This window comes from Schistosoma haematobium, chromosome 2 (genome assembly GCF_000699445.3).
Source record: "Schistosoma haematobium chromosome 2, whole genome shotgun sequence".
NCBI lineage: Eukaryota > Metazoa > Platyhelminthes > Trematoda > Strigeidida > Schistosomatidae > Schistosoma > Schistosoma haematobium.
The window spans coordinates 564,217-578,653 of record NC_067197.1 but is presented as its reverse complement, the minus strand read 5'-3'; the positions used below and the strand labels follow the sequence as shown (position 1 = coordinate 578,653).

Here is a 14,437-nt window from a genome sequence, read left to right as displayed (position 1 = left end):
TCCATTGTTTACTCATTCCATAGAAAGAAAGCATAGCACTAATGTGTACTTTAATTTAGTCATTGATGGTAGTGCACTAGTCATGTTCTGAAGAGAAACAAAATAACAGCATTTATTACTAAATATCAAATATTTACCGAGTGTTGATCAGTTTCTTCTGTAGTTTCTTTGGGGCTTTCTGTAACCGCAAATTCAACAGCGCTCGATGTTGTTTCAATGTGTTTAGTGGGCGTTTGTTTACTCAAACCATTCACATTTGGGTTCTTCTTAATAAACGAAACAAAAGCATTCATTATCAAACGACAGTCTCTATGCTCCGTACACACCATCCTGGAGCCTGCTCTGCGCAACACCATTATTTGATTACAGTAAGAAAATTTCAGTAAAAAAAAAGTGCAAATTGCAACATGTCTATTGTCTCTGTCAGTCAGCATACAGTGTTTAATTTATTGTTATGGCTCTAATGGAAGAAATGACTAGGGGATGTAAAGGCTTTTCATAAATAGTTACATTTGATCTATTATGATAGCTAGAGTTCTTAAAAAACCTAGTAGATTGAATAACTTATATTTTGGGTATGAACCAATAATTTATTTGTCTTTAAGACATCTTCAATATAATAACAAAGTTAAGAATTTAAGCAAAACATCATTCGTTTTTAGTAGCATTGTAAATATGCAATGTTGTTTGCTGAAGTATGGTCGTTGAATGAATATAGTGAATTATTGCCATACTTCAAATTGAACCAAAGTAGCATCATTAGCAATTTCACATTTTGGTTGGTTGTTTAGAAAACAGATTGCTATGGATTACGGACATTCAAACTCAATTACCATTCATGTAAATATAAACACAAGATTTTTAAATGAGAATAAAATGTAACCATAGATGTCGTAATTGCTTATAATAATGAATTTTGTTACGAAGTAAGACAAAATGAGAATGATTTTATCATTCAATCAAGAAACGTATGAGTGTACTTTGGATAGTGACAAATAGTCAGCTCTTTTAAGACATTATGATGTTATGTCTTGTAGTTAAAGCTAATCGGAAAAAGACATAACTATCACGCAGTCAATAATTGTAAGTTATTTGGATAAAGACATTACTTTGCAAAATAATCAGTTATTGGAATGGTACTCATATGTGATTAGTACACGTCAACGTATACAAAACATTGATTTAGTCATTGAAGGAAGTATACGAGTTATTTTTTATTCGTAAAGAAAAAATGTTTCTTTGGGTGAATGGATGTACGCGAAATGTGTACTTTATCAATATTGAAAACGACCTGTGAAGATTAGGAAGTACTCACCTTAACACGGCAGTTTTTAACTTTCATTTTATGAGCACGTCGATCAGTACTATCAATGCATAGCTTCGCTTTATCACACCAAAAACAAGTTATATCCAATGTCGTTGCGCTTCGGCATGCTTCAGGCGAGGTGTATTTTGGACAATAGTCTGGGAAAAAAAATGAGATGATTTAATTTCAAGTGACCAAACAAAAGGTAAGTGAAATACAAAACATGTAACGATAACCCAAAGATATAATGGTGATTACACCGTGAAGTGACAATTTCACTCACTGGAAAATTGTCACTACGATGCATAATGCAATATTCAGTGCGCCATCAATTTCAATCATGTTTCGCGACATCATGTTTGAATTGAATGAAACTATGTTGAATATCATGTATGAATGATGGATTTCAATAACTGTTTGGATTCAGACATATAGGCACAATTCTGTCAGTGAACTCAGCAAGGCATTTTACATTGAGCTTTTCATTCTTGTACAGTTTCTTTAGATGATACCAGTTTTATGAATGAACCAAATTCAAGAAATTCTGTCGTTTTTAGACCTAATATCGAGTTTTAATTATGTTGATCCAGTCAAACAACAAAAGGAGTCTAACATTGTTTTTATAATGATCAATGATGATATTCTTGAAGAGATTTCAATCGACCTACTGTGATGGATGATATCAAAGTATGTAACTGCATTCTGTGCTTCGTCCTATCAGTTATTCTATGAAACTAGTTGGACTGGTAAAGATTTATTGATGATGAACGGAGTATCTTGTTCGAAGAATATTGACGGCAGTCTGATTATTCCATCATGGAATGATTCTCTCACTACTAAAAATATTATTTCAGTGGACTTAAACATGGTGAACTAACATCTGTTTATACTTACTCAATGTACATATTCATGAGAAGGTACACATTTTCATAATGTGGTAAATAATTCTTAGACTGGCTATGATAAATTGTAATTTAGAGACGTGACTTATCCATACCTTCAATTTATCATATATGTATGACAAAGCAAAGGTTTCAGAAAATAGGCAATCGTTTACGAAGTGTTCGCATTTATGTGAAGTGTTTCTTTTTGCGAATTCACTACCTCAGCAAGATTTCATTTCACATATAGAAAAAGGAAATACGGACACTTCCTCGTCAACGCACAATCTACTCACGAACATTCAATTTTATTCATAACTAACATCATCTCATTATCGTTTTGTTGCTTTGTGGTCAAGTCAATTTCATCAAGGTGAAGACTTCAATTTTGGTTCAAATTGGATTTCATCATTCAACAAACGAATCGATGTATAGTTATTATTGATATGTGAAATGTCATTTAGGATAGATAACTCGATATCATTTAGTAGTTGAATAAGATTATACATGGAATGTTCAAATCAATGAAATGAAAGTGATATTTTCAGATGTGTGAAGGTAGTTATTGCCGATTAAATAAGTTTTAACATACTTCCGATAGCTTCATATTCCACCAACGTGCCACTATTGATCCATGTTACAGGAGTAATTATTTGAGATTGTACTGTATCTTGTGTGATATATTGAACAAGAAAAGACACATAAAGTTTTGAATTCGTTTATAAATACAACAGGTTATTTATTAATGTACATCAAAATTGATCAATGTCCAACCAGTATCATTCGTTTAATTCTGTTTCATACAAAATACACTTTCTTTTGAGTGGAGACTGAGGACTAAAAGTGTGACTTGTGTACTGTAAGTTAAAGAATAAATGAGTTTTAATATCACTTCTTTAATTTCGTCATTCATATGTCCCCGTCCGAATGCGTTAATCGGTAACCATAGGATTGAGCCGCATCAAAATAGCAATGCACAGTTTAGAGATAACTACATTCATACACCTTAGCTGCTTTACTCAAGATATCTGGTTAAGTGAGAAAAAGCATATGTGGACAGTGAAATCTATTATCAGTGAGATTTATCACAGAAAGCTGAATTGACACGATCACGATCTCACTTTGAACCATTTCTGTGGCATCATCAAGTATGATAGTTGTTGATTTGAATACATATAAACTTAGATTTCAATTCATTTTCTAATAGTGGTTCTATGTTCAAAAGTCCTAGTCGCGAATGTCAAACACTTTGGCAATTAGCTTACAATAATATTCACAATCACTTGTGTTACTTCAATTTTCCTACAAGGAGTGTGAACATTGATCTAACGTTGAATGTTCAACATTCAATAACATTTGAAAAGTGCTTTTAAAAGACGCATATCAATTTCACTTTGCACAATTATCCACAACACTCAAATAACACTTATATCAGTTGACTTTACACGCAAATCAGATCATTAACGTAAACTGTAACGAAACTAGATTAAACCACTGTGAAAGAGTAAAGGAATGTTCTTTATTGACGTGCCGATAACCAGTGTAAAAACAGAACGTAATATAACACAAACAGATGACTGATGATGTGAGTAACCTGACATCAATGCGCTGACAACATTCGTTAAAATGTTTCTTACTTCTTCCACATATGAATTTACCGACGATTTTCGCTTCCCATCCAATTTCTTTAATTTCGGGTGTAACCTGAAAGAAAGTGTTGATAATTTGAGTCAAGATCTCTAAACGCACAACCTCCTAGATGAAATGAAGTGATTCACTTCTAATTATTCACTGTTTTTAACAAGTGCTTGAACAAGATGTGTCATCAAAGGTTGAATAATAGTGTCAAATATTCTGTTTGCACATTACAGAATGTTGATAAATTTCTTTCGTGTTCAATGTGACTAGTTATATTTTGATGGAGTTTTGTTCTCTGAGCTGGATGGTTTGGTTATATATTTGACAGTATTCATAAACATGAAATAGTTGAGTAATGTGAAGTACTTGAAATAAAACTACAGTTGCATTCAATTGTGCGACTTACTTTATCATAATACAAAACTATCTTCCCACCTGGATGTATTAGGCAAGTTACCTTGGCTGTAAACTCTACAATTGAAAAACCATCGATATTTAAAACTTGGGCGAAAACAATGACCAATTTATCGGTAGATGTGACATTGTATATGTCAGCTCATAAAGTGACCATGTTTCAGTGAATAGTTACTGTGTTATATTAAGTATTTTCTTCACTTGACTTCACGCTAAATAATTTCAAGTGAACGTTATGTGAATGAATTAAACATACATTCTTCTAGACGAATATCAAATGTCTAAAGCTGTTTTACTTTTGTGTTATTACTGAAATAATAAATCGATAATTATTCTATTAAAATCCGATGGTCAATGAAGTATTCAAATGTATGCGATATACATTCTTGAATGTCTCCTGAAACAATCGAGAATGAGTACACATGACATAAAGTTTGCAGTGTTTGCATAAAAAGTTGACTTGGGGATTGAAATGTTTACATGGCCACGTGACATTTCAATCGATCAACTGAGTACGACCATAAAGTTTATTTGTTGTAGATGAAACACGTATAGCCTTAGATAGATGGTGTTACGGATGTTTTTTTTAATATTTGGGTAGATAATATTTAGAAATGACTATGAGATTAATGGATGTGTAGATGAATGTGTTGTGTACAGAACTGACTTTGTGACAAAAATACAACACGATTCATTTATTTTGAAACTGAAACTGTTCATCAAATTCAATCCAAGCCTGTAAACGTCAACCAATCTCTCAATTCGTTTTCACACAAATGAAATAAGATTGTGACCAAATTTATCCACCATAGTGATCTGTATTTTACTCATCAACCTTAGTCATTTCCAGATCACATGAACTATTCTTCAAATCTTATCCAACGTCATCAAGCGACCCTCATTTCCCTGAAAAGTGACAGATTTCTACATTTTCAGTTTCCGAGACAAATTGAATCTGACAAACTGTGAATAATCATATGGAATGAAGATGTAAGTGTTTAGATTCCACATGTGTTGACTTACTTTTACCATCAATTTTTTTATTAATAAACCATCTGACAGCAAATAATTTCTCTAAAATAATGAAAATAAAAATGGATGTTTAAATATCTGCCTAACGAATATATATCACTTTCACTAAATGAAAGATTTAACACGGACTACATTTTCATGCAAGTTATGATCTTCATTGTGAGATTCATTGAACCGATCTAGTCAAATACTCAAGTACCTCTCATGTGGAAAGTTCAAGAAATATTGTCACCTTCATCCGTATGATAAATGTCTCAATTCATCCAACTAAGAAGTATATGTTACTTCCGTAGCATCTGTTCTAGGAGATTTAGACTGTGGTAGAGACTATTAGTATCTAACTGACAATACCCATATAATAACATTTTCTGGGATTCTGTTATTAATCAGTTCTGATAACTCATCAAAGACGGATTTTTTCAACCTTGATGTTCTAGGTGTTCTAGTTCGAGTTAACCATGTTATGATAACAGAATATTCTTAATCTTTCATTGCTCAGCTGTTTCAAGAAGTGCCTGTATTGAAATTTGGTAATAGTACGAATGTGATTGCAAAGATAGAGTCCAAAACTCGATGATAAACAAACAGAAAATGCGAAAGCAAACAGTAAATCCCAGAAAAGTATTGGAAGACATGAAATATGACTTGATAGTTCATAGATTGCAATAATTCAAAATGACGTCTCTCACAACATCGCTTATTCTCGCACATGTGATAAGTCCGGTTAATTTAGTCTACAAAAATGTATCGTGTCGATGTCGATATCTGCCATCTTGTAGTCCTGAAAGACTGTAGAGTTGGTAATTAGCACTTGTACAATAACATCACTTCTTTTGTCATTTCTACTCTTCCAATGTGTTTGTATGTTGAGGTGTATCTCTGTTTTGTTTAATATTTTCACACGATGGTAATCAAAAGGTGTTGTGAAACACACATGCTCTGGCATGACAATCACACAAACATAACAATCATCGTGTGTTGATAAGCTCTTGTGTAATAATCAAGTAAAATAGAGAATAATGTGTGCAAAGTTAAGTGTGGGAATAAGTAATGGAACAAATTATAACTGAATAATACAAGAACTCACTCTTATTCAAAATCTGAAATACAGGATTTATATTGTTTGGTATAAAAGCTTCAATATATCCGAGGTATCCGTCTCCGTGCATACCTATGCCGTCTGTATTTATTTATTGAAAACATTAAACATGATTGATCATTTTACATTGAATAAAGTAAACTGAAGACTTAAACGAATTGCATGAACTCCATCTGGATTGCTATAAAGCGTCACATTATCGACACAATTTGGACAAGAAAGGATATCCGAAGAATTTTTGCATGTCTCAAGGAGTATAAAACTAATTCAATAAAGAAATGGAATCAACTTGGATTCATGGACAAAAATGTTGTCAAGAAAATGAAGTTATAATTCGAGGTCAAAGAAAATTACTGACTTACCAGGAGTAATAGTGAGACTTTCGACCTGACTACTGTAATATTTAAACGACAGTTTCTGTCTTAATGTCTAAAAAAACGTAAACATAGGGACAAGTACCTCCATTACAAAATGTATTCAACTCACCAAAGGATCAGTGTATTTATCCAAACTTGTACTCACAGCTGGCTGAGACTGATCAGTACTGATGCTCCGCAAATACATATAATGCTGAGACTGAGTATGTGTATAACGATCAAACTGATTACTTACATAACGATATGAACTATTTTCAAGAATTACATTTTCCAAGGTCGTCCATCCAGGTTGTTTACAGACATCCTGGCATTTGAAGAACTCGGTAAGGCAGATGACAATTAGAAAAAATGGCATCGATTGAAAAGATAAAATTTGTCTAAAATGGTTCAGATGAAATAAACAACGTTATCTCCTTGTGTCGAATTTCAATTTGAGTTCTTATGTTCAGTCAACACTCACCTCATCTTCTTGTTCAAAGTAGTAGGTCATATTTTAATAGAACGTGTCAGGTTTATATAGAAGTTTGATGTGTAAGGTTGTTTACTACTGATTCGATGATTCAAACTGACCATTAGGATGAATATATGTGGTAAAATCGTATGTTCACTGTTCACCAATCATAGACGTAGATGAGCCCATATTTATTCAATATTTTTCTGGCTGTTTGAGAATATGAGCTGAAATTTATGTACAGTTGTTTGAAATTCCTTACCCCTATTGATGAAATCTACCATGAATGTAATTAACACTAATTCACAATCAAATATTCGTTAACTTGTAATTCAAAAGATCTGCTCATATGTTCATGAACAAACAGTTTGTTGTCTGTAATAATCTGTTAATTGACATTTAATAGTGCACCATCTTGATTGGATTGGTTAAAATAAAAGTAGCACAAATTGTTTTGATTCGATGTGAAACTTACACATTCACATTTGAATTTTATTTTAATAAAAACATTCTGTCAAACGATTGCATAAGTCGTTTAATATGAAATGGTAACTTGTGAACAAAACCACATCCATTTTATTTATCCATCATATAACAGTGCTGAATGTTGATAGATTTCGGGAATATTTACTTCTGGGTAATATATACAAACAGTTCTTTTTTCTAAGTACAATAGAGGTGTATTGTCTTTCATTTAAGAAAGATCTCGACATTAAACAAAATGTCGTTTCCTCATGTATTACAGTCTGTAGTCGAACAAACAGTTGTATTGTAATTTCGGAAATTGATCAACATCAAAATTGTGTTCAATGATACATTGCTCGTTCCATGTTGCTCATCATGATCTAATTACCAGAGGAAAACATACCTGCGTATGTTTTAATGTCAATCAGTAATTGTGCTTAGGAAGAGTATGAGTCAGATTATAAATTGCTTGATGTGACGTCTCGTTATACCCACTTGTCTACTTTATATATTGTTATTAGGAAATGTAGTGCAAGTACACAGTATGACTTACTGCATGATTTTGTGGTTATGCGATGTCAACTAATACAGCTTGTCAATTCTTGAATATAACCTATTACACTTTACTGTTCTCCATTATACATTCATGGGCATTGGAATAATGGAACTTTGATGTATTGCGAAGAGTGCTTGAGGCAGTTAGCAAGGAGTGCGGAGAACCTTTTGAGATCATTATAATCAGGGTTGTGGATAAACATTTATGTCAAGCTAAATCGTGACAGGTGTTCTCTTATCAGGTACTAACCACCCATTTCATTTATATGTCTCTCCTTGTATATCTTTTGTTAGAACGAGACATTAATGCATTAGAATCCATGTATACAAGCAAAAGTATAAGAATCTTTCAACACCTTATCTAGATGATATACTCTTAATTTTTCAACGTAATTTTGTGATGACAGAGCAAATTATCGTCATATTTTGAATGTTAAACATTGCCATTCGTTTACTTAATGAATGAAGTTTTCTCAAAAAGTCCTTTGAATAACTTGTTGCTTACATGACGTGCACTTCAGTGTTTTTCACCAATTTAGCAGAAGATTATTCTTCTTTAAATGATCTTTTTCTTCTCCATTACATCTTCAACGGAGACTAATATACTCCTCGCACTTATGACCAATATGTGAATATTTCAATGTCGAACACACAATTGTGATCCATGCTCCAACGATAACCAATTTTGACAAAAAAAACAAAAATGTGCAGGCTATTAAGTGTGCATAAACGGGATTTCATCAGATGTATAATGTTCATTGTAGCTTATAAATTTTACTATGGTAAACTTTATAAAGTTAAATTCAGCTACAATTATTCATCATTTTACCATTAGGGACCAGAATTAACCAGATAAACAAGCTGAACAAGACTAAAAACACTTCTCACTAAGTTCAAGTGTATTAATGAGCTGCATGTATACATACTTACTCACTTATGACATCCGATATTTTGTGAAATAAATTGTCCAGATTATCCAGAAGAGCACTTTATTCTGCAGTATTCTGAACAATTTTCTCTAGCAAGCAACTCAATCAGCGAACTCTAAACGATCACCAGGTGTTTGGGACTGCCTAAATGTATATCGACCCGTATATGTACTGAAGGCACAACTGGTGATGAGCTGAAAAGAATTTATTCAAAATTATGTCAAATGACCGTGATAAATAGTTTTTGTCAGATAGAAGGCGATAGGTGGTTTCAGTTCCATATTATCTGACGTTGTTTGTTCGATGTTTTAATTGTTCATATTTCGTATTCTCTGTTTTGAAAAAGCGTACACTCATCTCCTGCATCTCTATTTTACTACACACCATAATCTGTTCGAGTTTAGTTTATATAGCCTGCCGCCTATATCGTCATCCGCAATTTCAAAATTGTGTACGTAGTTGATGTTTACGAGGAGATACTTCGATTGATATTCGGTGTTTGTAGTCTTTCGACAGGAGTTCTTGTAGCGATTTGGCATAAATCAGTGAAATTTACTCTCACTTACGAAACAACCAATACTACCAATGTGATCCAAATTCATATCACTCAATTTTGAACAATGAAAAGTAACTACTGGAATATTCAAACGAGAAACGACCATTGGCAGGATAGAGATATTCATGTGTCATCATTGTCCAGCAACTGAGTAGTTATAGAATACTGTCAATCACGTGTTCTATCATTAATTCATTTTCACATGATTTTCACGCAACTCTTGTTTTAACGACACAAACCAGGAGACTTTGACAGGTAAACTCACCGTAGCCCATTGTTCCGAATATATACGTTTTACTGTTGATCAAATGTATGTTTTCATTGAGTATTCATTAGGGCTGATAAGAACAGTTGAGTGAAGTAGACCAGGTGGTTCAAGAAAATAAACGTCTTTGGTATGTCTGTCTTTTCATGTTGAAATTGGTTTTATAAACTAACAGAGCTGGAAACGTTCTTACTACTTGACATGTGAATATTTAGTCTTTCGAATATGCTTGAAAATTGTTTCGTTATTGTTATTATCATTATGTTTATTATCGTTATTATTAACCACAATTCGCACTAAATTCCTTGGTTCATTCATGTTGCTGTATTCCAACTCAAGCATTCATTCGCATAATGGTTGATTGATGACACACAGTAGTCTTCAATAAAATAGAAATATGTTTGCTAATTCAGCAAATTCATCACTGGTTCAATGATATTGAGTGAACAATTGTTCGAAAATATCATAAATTACAAAAACGTTAAGTAATGATCTTGTTCTGTCGGTTGCTATGAGAGCCCGCATAGCTTGCTCAAGCTTCCGCCAGTCTTATCTGTTCATTCTTTTTGAGTCCCATTGCTATTGCCTCTGTATCACGCTTAACCACATACACTCAATGCTCGTCTTGAAACTCAGCTACATCTTTTAAAAGCTCATGATCATTTCAGTGAAGCAATAAGAATGTGCATTGTGTAAGGAAAACAATAGTTCCAAGTACCACTGTTTATTTCTATCTCATACAAAACCTACTATATTTCGTACACAGTGGTGATATAACTGAGGAGTTCAAGTGTGATCGAGTGTGTAAATGAGTATGTATATCGACTGTTTAATTAAGTCAATCATGTGTCCATGTCTGGATGAGTCAATGGGTACCCATAAGCGTAATACGTCTCTACATATCTACTCACACCTCAGTTATTTTACTCGAGATATCTGGTTAGGTGAGTGTCAGCAAATGAGGATCTTGAACTTCATCTTCGATTAAATGTAGCATAGAAAACTGAAACAATTCGGTGACACCTATCTTTCTGATACATCAATCATAAGTCCAACAGCTCACTTCAACATGATTTCAGTTCAAAGTTTATTTTTATAAGTCATTATCACTGATCGAATGACACTGTCTGTAAATTGAGTTCATTGACGAGTTTGACGAAATGATATTTTTACAGACTCAAGTGCATGTGAGATGTCATGTTCCACACTGAAACGTTAGTTTTCCTTTTCTCCGTTACCTGGATTCATATATCTGTATAGGTCGTCCAAACGGTTTAAATGAAATGATCGAAACAATGTTGTGAAATTCACACAACCACATGTACCAGTTTGTTCACCACACAATCAAGACAAACACACACACACAAATTTCCACTTCACTGCATTATATTGCAAATGCCGCATTTCACAGACCCATTAGTACACACACTCACACAAAAACATTACACACGTGACACACGTATTAACAGTGAGGTACACAAACTGACATCCTTACCATGTTAAAGATCAGGAAAATCTACATATTAGGTTGATAGCACCAGTACGTTCAACATTTAATTAACACTAATGAAATATTAAAAGTGGAAATTATGGCAGAACGGTTTTCAAAATATAAAGTGATGCATCTAACTGAGATGTTTTAACCCTTTTTAATGTAGTAAGTAGAGCTATGTGTATGACAGAAAACTGTAGAAATTCCTGTCAATTCATGAAATTACTAATTTCAATTGGTTATGCAGATTGTGAACAAATTAACTTATATGAACGACAGGAATAAATAAAAATAAACAGCGAATCATCATCCAATCATATAACAATTATCCAATCAATAGTAATAAAAATCCCTTCAAGATACCATATTGAAGGTCAATTATCTTAGTGTCACCTTTTCCTCTGATTTGTCCTGGTCTTCCCACGCTTTATTGTGATCGAAGAAGGTTTTCCGTCTGACCTACTATATAAAGAGATTGCATTCTCTTCAGATTACTCGTCATTTACTCTTATAATTTGTCAATTCTTGCATATTACCTAATATTCTTTGCTGTTCTCCATTATTCTCTCCCGGGCTTTTGAGAAAAGACTTTGCTGTATTGCGAAGAGTGCTGAAGGCAGTTAGCAAGATGTGTGGTGAATCTTTCGAGGTCATAATTAATATGGTTGTGAACAGACATCTAAAGTCATGCAAACTCCTGACAGTTGTTATTTTATCAGATAATAACCATCTCCGTCACTCTTATCTTTCCTCTTGTATATCTTCTGGTAGAATGAGACGAAATTACAATAAGATCCATGCACGCAAGCAAAAGTATAAAAGTTCTATAGTACCTTACCCAGCAAATATACTCTGTGACGAACAGGTTGTTAGAGTTGACCTAGTCAATAAACTGCATTCTTAACATGTCTCTAATTTTAAAAGTTGTACAGATCTTCACATTGTTTTTAAGATATTTTCTTTTTTTTCTCTGTTTCTGGTTTCTTTTGTGAAAGAAACTTAATGAAATACACTGTGCCGAGAATTCTGTATTATATCAAAATATAATATTGAAAAAACCCATCGATGATAATAATAATAACTAAATATGCGAATTCAGAAAGGTCGACAGACAGAAAGAATCATTAGTAAGCAAATTTCCTTATGGAATTCAAGATTATGTGAGGTAATAATGAATAGATAGAATAGTGAAATTTCAACTCATACTTCAGAAGGGTTTGTCGGATTTCATTCAGCTCATCACCAGTTCTTTCCTCGGTGCATCGTGGTGCACGATTTTGTGTTCGACATTAAAATATTCACATATTGGTATTAAGTAGAAGGATAGTTGCAACTACAGAATTCTATGAACCGTTCGTAATCAATGTTGACGCATAATTCTCAGTGATGTGATGTTTACTACTTATAGCTGACGACCGACATAAGTAGTATTTAACACTAGTCGAAAGTGGAATGTCTACGAACAGAAATTTGACAGAATGGAAATGAAGAGAAAAGAGAAGAATACTGTAAGTAAACAAGATGACAACAAGAATGAAGGAACAATGAATGTTGTAAGAAACGCATAGAATTCAGTGATCATTTAGTCTACCCACTTCATAATTCTGTAGATCAAGAATCATACTGAACAATGTAACCAAACGCTTCAATACAATCTACCTATCAAACTTATTTGGATTAGACGTTCACTTTCGTAACCAATAGTGATAGGAACTGAATTACAAAAGACAATTGCGCTGAACATCAGGTAGAATGTAAGAAAAAAACTGTGCAATCAGTTACGTAATACAGAATATTGATCGACTGAACAAATGAAGAATTAGTGTAAAATATATTCAAATGATCACTGCATATGCTGATGAGATTTATCATACGTTGTCCTTCTGAAACCTACTGGATCAAAATCAGTGTTTGTATCATCACTTCAATGTTTGTGCGTGGATGTATCCGTGTTTCTCTTCTTTTTATTTCATGATAAAACATTGGCGCCAATGAACATCACAGTCACATTTCATACCATGATGATATACATACACAGCACATTTCCATGTCATAATAATACATAAAAGATTTTATTGATTATAAGTGAATTATGAATTCATCATATACCGAATTACATTATCCGTAGTCTACCTACTGATACATATTTACCTTTAAGGAATTGTAAATATGTTGTATGTCTATATACAAGCAAATGATAAAAATATTCTTTTCTTTTAACTCTATATAGTTTATATTTGATGAAATAAACCTCGATTACATATACATTCACATTCATATTCATTATACCATATTGATAGCCTATAGCCCCCGAGGGGACTCCAGGCGGAGTTACCATTCAAATAATTAGTAATAATAATTTGTATAATTATATTTTGTTACTTTACTTTGCTTGTTTGTGTTATGTTGGCTTCCGAAACCGATAACGAAGCCTTCAGTGATTCTGAAGCAGCCAAAGAGGATCCATTCAATTACAACATACTAAAGCTCTCTACATTACCAACATGGTATACTACTATTGTATGGTAGCATAATATCACTCTTTTGTGAATTGGTCAAATTATAATGTCAATTTAACAAATGCAAATATCTGTAAATAACTGTGATATTCTGTATATTTCGATTCTTATCAAGTGAACACTTTTCAACCTTCCTTCTGTTTGCGACGGGGAAGTTCGTGGTTCGTAGTAGTCAATCAAATTGTTCGGTAATCGAGTAGCAAACGTAATTGTTTCTTGTTTGTTCTCCTCAAATATTGCACGTAGCAAACTGCCAGAGATAGTTGTAGAAGAAATCATACGCTACAAAATAAGATGACAGGTTGGCAAATGAGGAGACATCCATGAACTATCGTTGATTGCTGACGGAATTAGTCGTCATTGATGAAGTCAAACAGTGAGCGAGTTGATAATTTTTGCTTGGGCTGGAAAAACAGAACTAGGGTGTTTTTGATAGATACGTTAATCGAACCGACGTT

At 33.1% G+C, this 14,437-nt stretch overlaps 1 protein-coding gene across 1 annotated transcript; it reads right to left on the bottom strand.

The window, feature by feature from the left end:
* Window positions 1-600: 600 nt before the first annotated feature.
* Window positions 601-13,204, bottom strand: MS3_00010711 (uncharacterized protein; the record flags this gene model as incomplete). Its single annotated transcript, XM_051219107.1, has 7 exons — window positions 601-609; window positions 1,316-1,464; window positions 2,780-2,857; window positions 3,825-3,891; window positions 4,232-4,296; window positions 5,263-5,313; window positions 13,120-13,204. 7 exons carry the CDS (start codon window positions 13,202-13,204, stop codon window positions 601-603), a joined length of 504 nt encoding a protein of 167 aa, XP_051067202.1.
* Window positions 13,205-14,437: the final 1,233 nt, after the last annotated feature.